Below are 15440 nucleotides of genomic sequence, written 5' to 3'. Positions count from 1 at the left end.
TCTCTTCTTCTGACTTTCATTTTCTCACTTTGGTTCTCTCTCATACACACACATTTCATACAACGTCTCGTCACAGTCTCTATACAAGTAAGCCAAGAAGAAGAAGCTATTTGTGGAGACAGACACACACACACACACACACACACACACACACACACACACACACACACACACACACATATCCTCTTAAAACCTCCTTCCAGCAGAATGTGCACAGTCATTCACCTCTCTTTCTTTCTCTTATTTCTCTCTTCGGAAAGAAACTAGTCCCCGGACCAGTGGGGATGCTGGGATTCCAAACTGAACCTAATTCACCAACAAAGAGCTTTAGAACCCACAAGGGTCTGATTAAACCGAATGCAACTGATCTCATTGTTAGTTTTAGAGTGTATAGTTGCTTTTTCTATTTGTACAGTATTACAAAAGCATCCAAACATAATTGAATCAACATAAATGAACAAGTAACATCTCTCTTATATAATGACGGTGGAGCACATTAAGTCTGCAGGGATCCTTAAAGAAAGACATTACTACACAGTGTTTTACTAATTTCCCTTTCATTTAAAGTTATGAATTCAATTCAGAATCTCAGTCTCTCTCTTTCTCGCTTAGGAAAAGGAAAGAAGAACTCGAAGTCGGAGCAGAAGACTGGGACGGTGGGGAAGGGAGCAGGGAAGAAGATCACTAAAATCATTGGGCTGGGTAAGAAGAAGCCGTCCACAGATGAGCAGACCTCGTCAGCAGAAGAAGACGTACCCACATGTGGTAAGACAAAGACATTAAAGTTGTTATCCTTAAGGTCTCAGTATGCTTCAAACAAATCAAACCAAGTGTTAAGGAAAATGTGTTTCTACATGTTCCCAATGACTACAGTCAAAGGCAGGGCTGATCCCCACTGAAGACCTCGACCTTAATGCATGGGGAAGGGTGCGGGTTTGATCATGCACAACAAAACATGCAAGAATCAAATCCCCCTTCCAATACCATGGATATAGAGCCACTCGGCCAGCCATGCCAAAACACTTCAATATTCAATGTAAAATAATCCCCAAATGAAATAGCACAACGTGGTGTCAACATAAAACACAGCGCTTTCAATCCGGAGAGCGGAGTTCACTTCGCGAAGAGAAAAAAAAATACTTTCACCCAGGAAACGCTCGTTCGTTCCTCTGGAGTGTTTTAATCCAAACCACAATCTTTTTCCTAAACTTAAAGGTCCAGTGTGTAACGTTTTTAGTTGTTCATTATCAAAATCTGTGTTGCCCGTTCACAAACTTGTCCTTTTTATGAATATTTACCACCACCATCAATTCCAAGTATTCCTATTGGCTTGAAATTTTACATTTGCATTCACATGAACTGGGGTAGACGCTCCATATTCATGCGCCATCTTGAAATAGGTTAGCCGGTAAGGGACATACAGGACATACTGCTCCACCTTTCGTGTTTTCGCTGTCACATGATAAACTCACAGGTGCTGCTAATGCTGCTATTGGGTATCGTCTCTTCCCGGCCCCGCCAAGTATGAAGAAGGAAACATGGAGGAACACACGTATTCAAAATCCAAATTTCAGGAACAGGAGTCTTCTTCTTCGCCCAGAAAAAGAAAAAGAATATTGAAAAGAGCAAGAGACCGGCATCCTCAGAAAAAAGCGTGAAGGCTACCGTAGCTGTAATACGTACTTTGAACTTTGTGGCGCGAAAGAGTTGATTGCGATATATGATCTCAACGCTAGATGGGAGAAATTCCCACACATTGGAAAACCTTTAACTAGTCGTTTTGGTTCCTAAACTTAACTGTCATCGCTGCATGACGCTCACTTTTTCTGGCTAAACTCCACTACCACGGCCCCTGAAAGGACCATCATCTGGCGGTTAAGTAGCACTGATCACTTTATATTTTGTCTCCACCGGGGATAAAAGTAATTCAACAGAGGCAGAAAGGGGGAAGGTATTACAGCCACTAAGTGCTATGCTAATGTAAAGGGATGACGTCAGCAATATGACATTATCTGCCACCTTATTAAGCTAGTAAGTAAGTAATTAAATTTTATTTATACAGCGCTTTTCACAGACAAGGTCACAAAGTGCTTTACAATGTGCATAGATAATAAAAACATAGTAAAAATAGTCAGTAGAATAAAATACAAATACAACAGATACAATTATCAATAAATAAAAGACATAGGCTACCCAAAAGCTAGCCTGAACAAGTGAGTCTTCACTTGTCCCTTAAAACAGTCCACATTCTCAGCAAACCTAATGCTGGTTGGCAGAGCATTCCAGAGTCTGGGTGCCATAGCAGCAAAGGCTCTATCCCCACATGTCTTCAGACGAGTGCGTGACGTGGATAGCAGATTTTGATTGACAGACCTGAGAGACCGGGAGGGGGTGTGTAAGTGAATTATGTTGGCAAGATAATCAGGGGCCTGACCGTGTAGAGCCCTATAGGTTATGGTGAGAATTTTGAATTGGATCCTGTAGGTTACAGGAAACCAGTGAAGGGAGTAGAGTAGAGGGGTGATATGGGTGCGCCTGTTTGATCTAGTAAGAAGCCTAGCAGCAGCGTTTTGAATGGATTGCAGGCGGTGAAGGACAGATTTGTTGAGTGAGGAGAAAAGTGAATTGCAATAGTCAATACAGGAGGAAATGAAGGCATGGATGAGCATCTCTAGTTCTGACTGAGAGACCACAGCCCTTAATTTGCTAATGTTGCGTAAGTGAAAAAAAAAAAAAAAAGTTTAAGTAAAGTAGCTAGTGCTAGCTGCTTTCAGTTATAAATAGCTGGCAACACTGAAGAGAAGGTGTTTGAAGCAGAGGTTCCCAACCCCTGGGCTCTGGACCAGTACCAGGCCTCTGATTATTTGCAACCAGCCAAAAAGCACTCAGTAGCAATCATATAACTTTAGAGGCTATTTTTATAGTAATTAACTTAAACTTGGCGCAGTCTGGGCTACATTTTTCCTCATGACTCCCTGCCACGTCCCCAACAATAAAACCCTAATTTGAAATTAAAGTAGTCGTCAACTCCATGTATTCAACAGTACATGGAATCTGTGTTGCTGAGTGATCTATCTGTATAACCACAATCAAATACAAATATAAATGGTTTCTGTTTAGTTTTGTTTTTTGGCTTATTGTGTGTTAGGATGATAAATAGAAACACCCCAGCTAAGACTTCCATGATTTGTGCACAGGCGTGTGGACTTCTTGTCTACCTTTATCTACTGATGGGGTAGGGAAGAACAATTAAACTTGCCAATGACACGCATCCAGTTGGCCGCTCCACAGTGAATTCAAAATGGTCTGTGGTGCAAAGAAGTTTGGGGCCCTCTGGTCTAAAACACACTAATGCCTTTACTGGTTACTGGGAAAAACAGCAAGTGAATTTTAATAATTTGGTCCCAGAGTTTAAAATGGCCCAAGCAGTGACTGTTCAGGGCAGCAATCACGCCTTGAGAGGCTACTCTGTAAAAATGCAGAAGTTGAAGATCAACTGGTGTATCTCTGTGCTAACGTAAACAAACGTGGTTTAATAGATTCATAGTGCCACAGAAGACAACAATGTCCAATACAGGCTGTTGTGCAATGCACACGTGCCACATCACTTTCAGTATTAGTACAAGCATTTTGTGAGGAAATAAAGGGTGAATAATTAAGCTTGATCTCCCACATATTGCAACAGAAAATCTGACAAATGTTTATTAAGCAAAAAAGTGGAGAGAGGGTATGGTTAAGAAACACTTTTATTTAAGCAAATTAGCACATTTAATTAGATAATTTGTCTGATTTGCATAATTAAGCATAAAAGTTGAGAAAACTTGTAATACAAAAAGTAATTGTCTTAATGTAAATAATCAACTGGGTAAGTTTCATGGTGATATCTGTTAGTGGGAAATAGAAAGTTGAACACTGATTACAGTATTTTTTAATACTTTCTACCACCATACTTTCCATCTCTTAGGACTTTTTATATGTGATAGAGGAGACTTGTATGAGACTAGATCAGTTGAAAGAGTTGCTTTTGCAATTTATGTGGGGTCATGTTGCATAATGCCTGTACTATATGTACATGCAGTGTTTCCCACAGGTTGAGAATTTACTTGTGGTGGTGGGTGGCGCAGGATGTGACAGCGCGGCGCATGATGGCTGGGTTCAGTAATAAACTAGTCAAACGAAAGTGTAAAAAATGACCATATAACATTATCAGATAATTTAGAAATTCAATAACTATTTACATATTAAACAAATTAGACTAAAAGATGATACAGATAAAAATGAAAATATTGTTGGACAATGCTGCTTCTGACACAATTTCAGGGTATTTATTAGGGCTGAACGATGTGAGGAAAATATGCAATATGCTCTAACGTTGAATATCGCGATAATGATAAAAATGACTTGCAATAAACAGATTAAAATCTACTAATTTCTGTCTTTCTCCTGCTTCGTATTCTGCTAAAATACAACAAATTACTAATTACTAAGCCAAAGGCCCAGATATTTAAGTTCATCAACTTGTACAAGTGGAGTATCGTCTAAAAATTTTAGTGAAAGATTGTTATCTTGATTCAATGTAGCGAATCTGTTGGGAAACAGTATGCTATATGACTTTTTCTTATTCAGTAGAAGGTGGTTGGATTGGAACCAAAGTTGAATAGCATTTAAGTTAGATTGCAGTGAGGATTGAATATTAGAGACAGACACATTAGATCACTGTGTCATCTGCATATAGATGAATATTACAGTCTGAGCATATTTGAGGAAGATCATTGATAAATAAAGAAAATAGGCGAGGCCATAAGGAAGAGCCTTGAGGGACACCTTTCTCCATTATTAAGGACTGTGATACACAACCATGAAAAGAGACACGCTAACGTCTACATTGAAAATAAGAATTAAACCAGAGAAGAGAATGTTTAGAAAGGCCTATCGCATGTAATTTGTCAAGAAGCATATAATGATCGATCATATCGAAGGCTTTAGTGAGATCTATGAATATTGCCTAAGGAGGATGAAACATCATTGGTAAATTTTAGAAGAGCAGTAGTTGTAGAAAAATTTGGTCTGAAACCAGATTGATTTGGTGACAGAATGGAGAAATCATTAATATATTTGAATAATTGTTTAAATATTAGTTTTTCAAACACTTTTGCTATACTACTGATGATGGAAATAGGTCTATAGTTGTTAAGATCAAGTGCATCGCCACCCTTGTGTATTGGTGTAACTCTGGCAGACTTCCACATTGATGGAACCACACAGGTGGATAACGATAAATTAAATAAATCCGATAAAGGAAATGCCAGTACATGAGACACAAGCTAATTAAGCTTGTGTCTCATGTACTGGCAAGTTAATTAAACTTGATCTCCAAGCTTGACTTTAATTCAGAAATTGCCTGCTGAACATCATTAGGATTTATTATAGCAAATGAGTTTAAAACTCGTCCAGCCAATTTAATATAATTAGGGTTTTATTCTGTCTTGAGTCCATAAATACAGTTAATGGATACAGGCACGGAGAACTGAAGGCTCGGTTAGCAACGATTAGCTCCGTTAGCGGTTAGCTCTAGTCAGCTCCGGTTAGTTCCGTTATAAAGATATGGAGTGGAGTAGACTTCCGCGGACAGGGGTAAACCAGACTCTGATAAAAGGCTTTCGGGTAGCTTTCACAGCGGTGTGTCTGTGGTCCTTCTACGGTTTTATTAGTACAGTTAATCCCATTGCAAGACCACCAGCAGCATGCTACTATTAACGTAACGATAGCCTCTGAGCCTGAAGTGCAGCATTGACGCTGTCATGCACGCGGCGCGAGACTTCACAAGGGGGTGGGGCTAGAGGCAGAGAGACTGAGGGAGAGCAGGGAAAGGAAATGCAGCTGAACGAATACACTCCGTGTTTTAAATAGCGTTAATAAAAGAATAATAACGAAACGCAATATGTGGCGGCCGGTGTTGATTCTGTGGCGCACCGCCACAAATTACTCTGTATGTGGGAAACACTGGCATGCATAGCTTCCCTGAAAGGGACTGCGTGGGTAGGCCAGTAGGTGGACCAGTAAACCATACAGTACAATACATTGGACAGGTACTGCTGAAAAATGGCACCCATAAATCGTGTCATAAACAGAGATTAATATTATTTAATGAATTCTTCTGAGTTCTTTCTGACTTTGTTTTTCTGACTGTATTTGCTCTGCTCGACAGGCTACCTGAACGTGTTGTCCAATAACCGTTGGAGGGAGCGCTGGTGCCGCCTGAAAGACAACCAGCTGCTCCTTCATAAGGACCGAGACGACCTGAAGAGCCACATCGCTTCACTGCCCCTCGGAGGCTGCGAGGTCAGCCCCGGCCTGGATCACAAACACCCCTTTGCCTTCCGCCTGCTGCGTAACGGCCAGGAGGTCGCTGTCCTGGAGGTGAGCTGTATTCAGAAAATCCTGTTGGGATGGTCTATTTGATTCTGTATATGAGGAGATGTGTACTCCTGTGTTAAAGTCAGCTACTAACACTCTACTAACACAGTCAAAGGTTTGGACACACTTTACCATTCACTTGAATGAGAAAATGTTTCCAACTTTTGACTGGTACTGTATATCAACTCCCTCCATTTACCATTTTGTTTGTTTTGATTCTGTTTCCTCACATAGTCTGCATGCTATCCTCTGCTATCTGATCCCTGTAAAACCACATCATTACTGAACCTTTGATGGATACTAGTATGTAATAAGTGGCCAGTTCCTACAAACTAAAATAGCTCTAAATTTGAAGAAACTGTATATGTGTATAATTTAAAGTTAATGATGAAATAGAAAACTGGGTAATGCTTTGTATTAAGGTCCTTGTAATAAGCATTAGTTAATAGGTAATAAGGGCCTTATAAGTCCTTATAAGATGCTTATTAGAATTATTATGTGTTAATAAGACTATAATAATTGTCATAAAACCATTAAAAACATGTTTATTGTATTTGCTTATAAGACCATTCATAAGCACTGTAAGAAACTCATTATTGTGCATTAATTAGCAGTTAACTATGTACCAAGCGGCAACCTTCAGTGCCGAACAATGAGGCCAACTGCAGTTCATTGAGTGGCCACTTAAGAATGGCTCCAAAAAGGAGTCCATCCCCATGGAGACTACGTCCATATTTTATAGTCTATGCTATGCGCTCATTGACAGTTAACTATGCTTTTTACAGCTACCAAAACTAAAGCAAGAACAATGCCTAGTTAGGTTAATAAAGCGAACTATGGACTGTTAACTACAAATTAACATTTATTACAAGAACCTTAATGTAAAGCTTTATCGAAAACTGTCCTGAGCTCTTATCAGAAGCTATTTTAGGTTTGGTTTTAACTAAAGGATGTGAGAAGCAGCTATGGATTTCATCTCAACTTTGGTTTGGCCAATCTGTGTTTTCCTCCAGGCCTCGTCCTCTGAGGAGATGGGGCGCTGGTTGGGGATTTTACTGGCTGAGACGGGCTCCACCACTGACCCCGCCACCCTGCACTACGACTACATTGACGTCGAGACCACCGCCAATGTCATCCAGCTGGCCAAGCAGTCCTTCTGGTGAGGGACGCACACATTTCCTCTAGTGATGAAAACGTAAACCTGACAAGCTTCTGTTTTCTCTTTAGCATTAAAATGGCTCATATAGTGAACCTTGCTTTTTTTCCATGGCGTCATTTTCCTTGTTGTGTAAAATGTGATCTAGATGCTGAATATTCAGCCCTTATTAGAACCAAGGCTTTCCGTTACTGCTGTTTTTGCTCCATGTACAGTGTAGTTTATAGACTACTGTTTGTTTGAGCACTGTGGTAGAACATCTCAGGTTTTAGAACTCTCTATTACTCTATATTAATCGTAGTCATTATCATATCATAGTCTATTTTTATTGTTAATTTTTCTGTATAATGTGGATGAGTTTGTTTAATGTATAATGAATGACTGATGTGTGATTTGCTGCCTCTTGTCCCTTCCCCCCTTCCCTTATAGGGACTAGGGCTTTGACTTTTGCCCAAAAATCATATTCGAAGTTCGTTTGTTCATGAATATTAATATTTGAATATTTATTAATAATATTTTGACCATTAAATGCCTTCAGTAAGGCTTATATTGGTATCAAACTTTGTATATGTTCTGTCCACCAGAGGGCAGTGTATCAGTCAGTAGGCGTGCAATGATGTTGTTAGAAGAAAAACACCACTGGTTTTTAAAAAAATTAAAAGTCAGACCCTGGATTAAACACAAACAATATGCTTTCAACAGGAAGGTCGGATATTTCACCGTATCCTACGTAAGTGGTCTGATGTTCATACTTTTGCGCTGGTGTGTGCGTCGAGCCGCGTGTGTATGGGGGTGTGTGTGTGTGTGTTTGGGGAGTGTGTGTTGTGAGAGAGTGACGGTGATTACCGGTAGCTTCAGAGCGAGTAGCGACTCTATAGTCTTCAATTCAATTTTATTTATAGTATCAACTCATAACAAGAGTTATCTCGAGACACTTTACAGATAGAGTAGGTCTAGACCACACTCTATAAAGCCCCAACAATTCCAATAGTTCCCCCAAGAGCAAGCATTAGCAGGGGCTATTGCAACAGTGGCGAGGAAAAACTCCCTTTTAGGAAGAAACCTCGGCAGACCCAGACTCTTGGTGGGCGGTGTCTGACGGTTGGGGTTATGACGGTACGGGATGTAGCGTGGCACAGCAGAGCATGGGTGGACGCGGTGGACGCAGCAGGACGTAGCCGGTCATTGCAGGGAATCGCAGAGCGTAGCAGGGTGTAGCAGGTCCATAGCCACAGCTGCACCCAAGACCCAGGTCTTGGTGTCGCCCTAATCCGAGGTGATGTTCTGGGCAAAGAAGAAACATAAGGACTCCGGGGAGTAAACTCCCCAGAGCTAGGTTAGTAACAAGCACTTCTGCGACAGGATGTGCATAAAAGGAAACAAAAGAAAAGAGCGTGTCATAAGAAGGAACACTCCTCGGCAGTCTAGAATTATAACAGCATAACTAGGAGAGGCACTATATTATTGATTATACGATAGATAAATCTGAAAAGCGGTGGTGCTGTGTCTGTAGCTATACACCCTGCCCCGCCGGTCTAGGCGTTCACTGCAACTCCTCACTCCCTAACTATAAGCTTTATCAAAGAGGAGAGTTTTCAGTTTAGTCTTAAATGTAGCGACGGTGTCTGCCCCCGAACCCAGATTGGGAGCTGGTTCCACAGGAGAGGAGCCTGATAGCTGAAGGCTCTGCCTCCCATTCTACTTTTAGAGACTCTAGGAACCACAAGTAACTCTGCATTCTGGGAGCGTAGTGCTCTAGTGGGACAATAAGGTACTAAGAGGTCCTCAAGATATGAAGGAGCTTGACCATTTAGAGCTTTATAGGTCAGAAGAAGGATTTTAAATTCAATCCTGGATTTTACAGGAAGCCAATGGAGAGAAGCTAATACAGGAGAAATATGATCTCTTTTCTTAGTTCTTGTCAGAACACGCGCTGCAGCATTCTGGATCAGCTGGAGAGTCCTAAGGGACTTATTTGAGCATCCTGATAATAAGGAATTACAGTAGTCCAGCCTGGAAGTAACGAATGCATGGACTAGTTTTTCAGCATCGTTATGAGATAGGATGTTCCTAATTTTAGCAATGTTACGAAGGTGAAAAAAGGCTGTTCTAGAGGTTTGTTTTAAGTGGGCGTTAAAGGATAGATCCTGATCAAAAATAACTCCTAGATTTCTGACAGTAGTACTGGAGGCCAGGGCAATGCCATCCAGAGTAATTATATCTTCGGCTAATGAGGTTCGTAGGTGTTTCGGGCCCAGCACAATAACTTCGGTTTTGTTTGAGTTTAACATCAGGAAATTGTAGGCCATCCATGATTTTATATCTTCAATGCAAGCTTGAAGTTTAGCTAGCTGGCTGGTTTCGTCTGGCTTGATTGACAGATATAATTGGGTGTCATCCGCATAACAGTGAAAGTTAATTGAGTGTTTCCTAATAATATTGCCTAGAGGAAGCATATATAAGGAGAATAGAATTGGTCCAAGCACTGAGCCTTGAGGAACGCCATGGTTAATTTTAGCGTAATTGGAGGGTTTATTGTTAACATTAACAAATTGCGATCGATCAGAGAAGTAGGACTTAAACCAGTTTAGTGCGATTCCTTTAATGCCAACTAAATGTTCCAGTCTCTGTAAAAGGATGGTATGGTCAATAGTATCGAATGCAGCACTAAGATCTAATAAGACAAGTACGGAGACAAGTCCTTTGTCTGATGCAGTTAGAAGGTCGTTAGTAATTTTCACCAGTGCCGTCTCTGTGCTATGATGCTTTCTAAATCCTGACTGAAAGTCCTCAAATAAGCTATTGCTATGTAGAAAATCACATAACTGATTAGCGACTACTTTCTCAAGGATCTTGGAGAGAAAGAGGAGGTTAGATATAGGTCTATAGTTGGCTAAGACCTCAGGATCGAGGGTGGGTTTTTTCAGTAGAGGTTTTATCACAGCTACTTTAAATGACTGCGGTACATAACCTGTCAATAAAGACATATTTATCATATCTAGCAATGAAGTGTTAACCACGGGTAACGCTTCTTTAAGTAGCCTCGTTGGGATGGGGTCCAAGAGACAGGTAGATGGCTTTGCTGAAGAGACCTTTAGCATTAATTGTTGAGGGTTTATAGGATAAAAGCAATCTAAGTATATGTCAGGTCTAGTCGTTCTTTCTAGCAGTCTGTCAGTTAAAGGTGACCCATTAGAGGTTGGGGGCAAGAGGTGATGAATAGTATCTCTAATTGTTATAATTTTATCATTAAAGAAACTCATGAAGTCATCACTACTCAGAGCTTTAGGAATAGATGGCTCAATAGAGCTGTGGCTATCTGTCAGCCTGGCTACAGTGCTGAAAAGAAACCTTGGGTTGTTCTTATTTTCTTCTATTAGTGATGAATAATAGTCTGATCTGGCCTTTATTAGGGTCTTCCTATAGGTTTTCAGACTGTCTTGCCAGTCTAAACGAGATTCTTCCAGTTTGGTGGAACGCCATTTACTTTCAAGTTTGCGCGAGATTTGCTTTAATTTACGAGTTTGGGAGTTATACCAAGGTGCTAGTTTCCTTTGCTTCATCGTCTTCTTTTTAAGGGGAGCAACAGAGTCTAAAGTAGTCCGTAGGCAGGCCGTCTACGAAATTATCAATTTGAGAGGGACTGAAGTTTACATAAAGATCCTCTGTTATATTACGGCACGGTAATGAGTTTAGTGCTGTTGGAATATCTTCCTTAAATTTAGCTATAGCACTGTCAGATAGGCTTCTAGTGTAGAAGCTTTTATCTAATTTCGTATAGTCAGGTAGTAAGAATTCGAAAGTTATTAAGAAGTGGTCTGATAATAAAGGATTTTGCGGGAATACTATTACGTCTTCAATTTTGATGCCATATGCCAGCACAAGGTCAAGGGTGTGGTTAAAACAGTGAGTGGCCTCATGCACACAGGGAAATGCGCTACCAAGCCACGGCCGAGTGACGTGTGTCGCCGCGACGTGTAGTTACATTTTGAAATGCGTGAAAAAGCCTCGGAATCTGAATTGAAAACATGGTTTACAAGCAAACACATTTACAAAAAAATAATGCCCGTAACGGGTTCGAAATTCGAATATTAAGGGCTGCCTAATATTCGTTCGAATATCAATTTTTTTTTTAATATTCGAATTATATTCGAATATCGAAGTTCGGCGTCAAAGCCCTAATGGGACCACAATGGAAATAAGTCTTTGGGCTTTATTGTGTCATCCCTGACTATTTATGTATTTTTAATGTATGACACATGTACTGTTTCATATTTTTATATTTAAGTGGTCAAATAAAATCAATCAAAATCAATCAATCAATTATTAAAGAAATTTGCATTCTTTTCAATGAACCTTTATGTTTTCTCCTCCCAGTTTCACCAGTAAGCGTGCTGTCTCTCCTAACCCGTACCTGGACAACCCAGTCAACGGCTACGCCTGCCCCACTGGTATGGCTCTGCACTATGATGATGTGCCCATTAACGGAATGGTAAGGACTCACCTGCTCATAGCTGATACACATACATAGTCTGGATCAACAGAAGTACATTTCCATGATAACTGCCTGACGCGCCAGATGTCCCTCACCTTCCACTCTCTATGTTTCCGTTCTCAAACTCTGTTTGCTTGGGGAAACAACCCATATCACCCACCCCTAGTATGATTTATTACATCATACTAGACTTACTACATTACATGTAGCACATTGTAATGACACTTGCTATGGCAGAGTATTGTTACTAACTTTACACTGCTATCATCTCTCCCTTTCTCGCCTCCTTTGAGCTTTTTATTTCTGTTATGTATTATGTCTCTCTCTCTCCTCTCCTTTCTCCTCTCCTCTCCCGCCCTCTCTCTGCTTGCTTGCATGCCTGTCCGGTCTAACCCAGGACCCGGAGGCACAGTACTCCCGTCCCAGCACAGGGGGGCGCCAGCTGAAAGAGGAGCTCCACTATGAGAACACTGAGCTCTATGAGAACATGCCCTCACCAAAGCGGGACACTCGCCTTCCTCCCAAGTCTTCCTCTTCTACTTCTTCCTCCTCCACCTCTGCCAGTCACTACAAAAGCCCTGTTTCTAAAATCTCTTCTAAGTTCCTCACTGCTGATACTAAAACTAAAGCCACTGCTCAGGTGACTAACACTCTGCTCCCTAACCCTCACTGTTTGCCTTTTCTACACTTGGTCTATGTGTTGTGTGTGTAATTTAAGTGATTTTCCTTTGTCAACATCTATATGTAGAATTTACAGTTAATGATTTTTTTATGTTCCTTAATGGATTGATAACTCAGAAAATGATGTGAACTTAAGAAAAAGTCCTTTCTTCCCCAAAAAGATTTCTCTGTATGACTTTGTAAAAGTCATGCGCTGTGATTTTGATGGAAGCACTAAAATATTATGACTTTACTTGTAACTACATGAACAAGAACAACAGCATATAGCTAATAGGCCTATAAATGTTTAAAGGAAAGCTTCTGCCATGGTCGGATTAGTGTTTGGGAGGTGATACAGAACCACGGACAGCTTCAGGAGGGGAGGGAGAGAAAGAGGGATCTTCCTCAGTAAGTGCACCATAGATTATGAATGAAGATTTGTTCACAAAGCCAGCATCATATGTCCAGACATCCTCTGCCACACATGAGGGGAAACGTCCCGACATCTTGAGATGTGGCTGCAAGATTCAGGCATCAAAGTATTTGGTTTTAATATTTCACTCCGTGATAACATCATATAGACTAACTTCCATTAGGAGCTGAAACACAATATATACAGTATGAGATATGGGATTGTTAATCAGTGCTTATGCCGGTAAAAATATCTAATACCTACCAGAGATGTTCACAAGTCATTTTTTGGAAGTCCAAGTCGAGTCCCAAGTCTTTGAGCTCAAGTCCAAGTCAAGTCTCAAGTCTTTGATGGGCAAGTTCAAGTCAAGTCTCAAGTCTTTTGCCACGAGTCCAAGTCAAGTCTCAAGTCTCTGGCCATCTGGTCTGTCCCTAACACTGTATTAGAGCCCTGCGCGGGACTGTTTTCTTCAGCCCGCTCCCAGCGAATTTCTGACCATTACCGCCCGCACCCGCAACGTGTGTGTTACACCCCCGCCCGCCCGCAATGTGTATGTCCACTCCTGCCCGCACCCGCAAAACTCTGATAATGTATGCCCGCACAATAATAGAGATGCATTGATTTTGTGTCTTCTCCCGTCCCGCATGAGAAAACGCATGAGTCATTTTATAGGTTAATAGGGAGAAGTGTTTGCTGCTGAGAGGGGGAGGAAGGAGCAGAGTATGAGAGAGCGGGCAGACGGTGGACGGAGCCTCGGAGCTCCCCCGTCCTGGGAGGCTCAGACACACTGCTGCTGTCTGCTCATAGATAGGCTATACAGTATATACTCAGTCAGTATATGTATATCTATGGTGTCTGCTGGCGTGGGGGGGTTCCAGGCTACATCCCGATCCCGCAGTGTTTTTTTTTTTTGCCGCCTGCTCCCGCCCGCAGCAAAGTTAAAACCGCCCGCTCCCGCGAGATTTGCGTTGGGTCCCACGGGACCCAATCCCAATGCAGCCCTCTACACTGTATTGTTAAATCTTATGAATTCAAAGCATGTCCTGTAGCTACCATCCATACAGTACAGTATCAAAATCAGTTGTAGGATAACTTTATGGGGTCTACTTAACACATCCTTCTAGCCCTCGGACCTGGAGAAATATTAACCTAAGTCTGTCAAATCATATGGATACAACTATAAATATACAATTTGCCTGTTCCCAACATTAGCACAACACTTTGCGATGGATCCTAAGAAGAGGGTGTCTTTCTTATCTTGTTGCTTTGAAGCAGATGATTCAAACACTATGTCTTATATACTAAGTCCTATTGCGCACATATTGTGTTACTAAATGAGCACATTGGCTGGAAATAGACAAGAATATCTACGTTTTGACGTATAAATTGTGTATGACAAGTAAATATTGTGTGAGAGCAAGTTATATTGAAGGTTTTAAGACGATTTGCCAAGGCTTCCCGCTCCAGTGATGTCATCACCCACTCTATGACAGGCAATACACACCCATTACAAACGCAGAAAAAGCCTGAAAGAAACACTATACTTAAACAATGATAATACAAAAACTGTAAAAAATATCATGAAGCTACGTCATTTTCCAATAGCTAAAGGCTTTGTGAACAGTTGCCGTCTGTAGGTAAACGTATGTGGGAGAAGTAGCAATTTGAAGAGTAAGAAGTCCGAAGAGGATTTGGAGATTGCTCCATTGACTTTAATGTGAAAACAAAAATTTAAAAAAAGCTTAATATTTTAAAAAGTATAAATAGCAGAAAAAAAAGTTGAAGAAATCCCATCATGTGCACAGCTAAACATTTTGATATTTGAATGGATTTTGTAGCTGAACATACATGCAGAATTTAGAGGTGACCAAAGAAAGTTGAAGAATAAGATAATACTACGAATGCTGCTGAATCAGCATTCACACACCTGGAACACACCAACAGTTGGGTTCTGAGCTGAAACACAACTTCCTCTCTTTTGCCCAGATGTTTGTTTCTTTGTGTTGTGGGTGTAGTATAGAGTGTTTATGTCTGGACTGTTTGAGTGTGGTTGTCCTTCCTCTCCTACACAGTGAGTGTCAGCTGTGTGTGTAATTTATATTTTTACAGCCGTGCTCTGAAAGCCACATAGTCACCATATTGTGTTGCGTGTTGCTCCACCTCCTCCCCACAGTGTGTGCTGTGTGTGGCGTGGCCGAGGGGTGTTAACATGGCCTCCGACACCACAAAGTACCGCTTCACTATAAGAAGTAGATTTTCATCCAATGAGGTGTACAACAGACTGCGGGCAGCACTGCCCG

At 41.0% G+C, this 15440-nt stretch overlaps 1 protein-coding gene across 5 annotated transcripts in view; it reads left to right on the top strand.

Annotated features, from left to right (window-relative positions):
• afap1 (actin filament associated protein 1) overlaps positions 1–15440 on the top strand; it is a 166973-nt gene that overhangs the window by 142469 nt on the left and 9064 nt on the right. For 4 of the 5 annotated variants that reach the window (XM_031299830.2, XM_031299829.2, XM_031299828.2 and 1 more), the window contains 5 exons: positions 613–765; positions 6209–6420; positions 7431–7576; positions 11951–12065; positions 12466–12708. In XM_031299830.2, coding sequence (XP_031155690.1) covers positions 613–765; positions 6209–6420; positions 7431–7576; positions 11951–12065; positions 12466–12708 — 869 coding nt within the window. The remainder of the gene's footprint in view (positions 1–612; positions 766–6208; positions 6421–7430; positions 7577–11950; positions 12066–12465; positions 12709–15440) is intronic. The other variant, XM_031299831.2, reaches the window with a different exon arrangement.

Source organism: Sander lucioperca, chromosome 17, assembly GCF_008315115.2.
Source record: "Sander lucioperca isolate FBNREF2018 chromosome 17, SLUC_FBN_1.2, whole genome shotgun sequence".
NCBI classification, from domain to species: domain Eukaryota; kingdom Metazoa; phylum Chordata; class Actinopteri; order Perciformes; family Percidae; genus Sander; species Sander lucioperca.
Note: the sequence above shows the minus strand (reverse complement) of the source record. Positions and strands in the feature narration are given on the sequence as shown.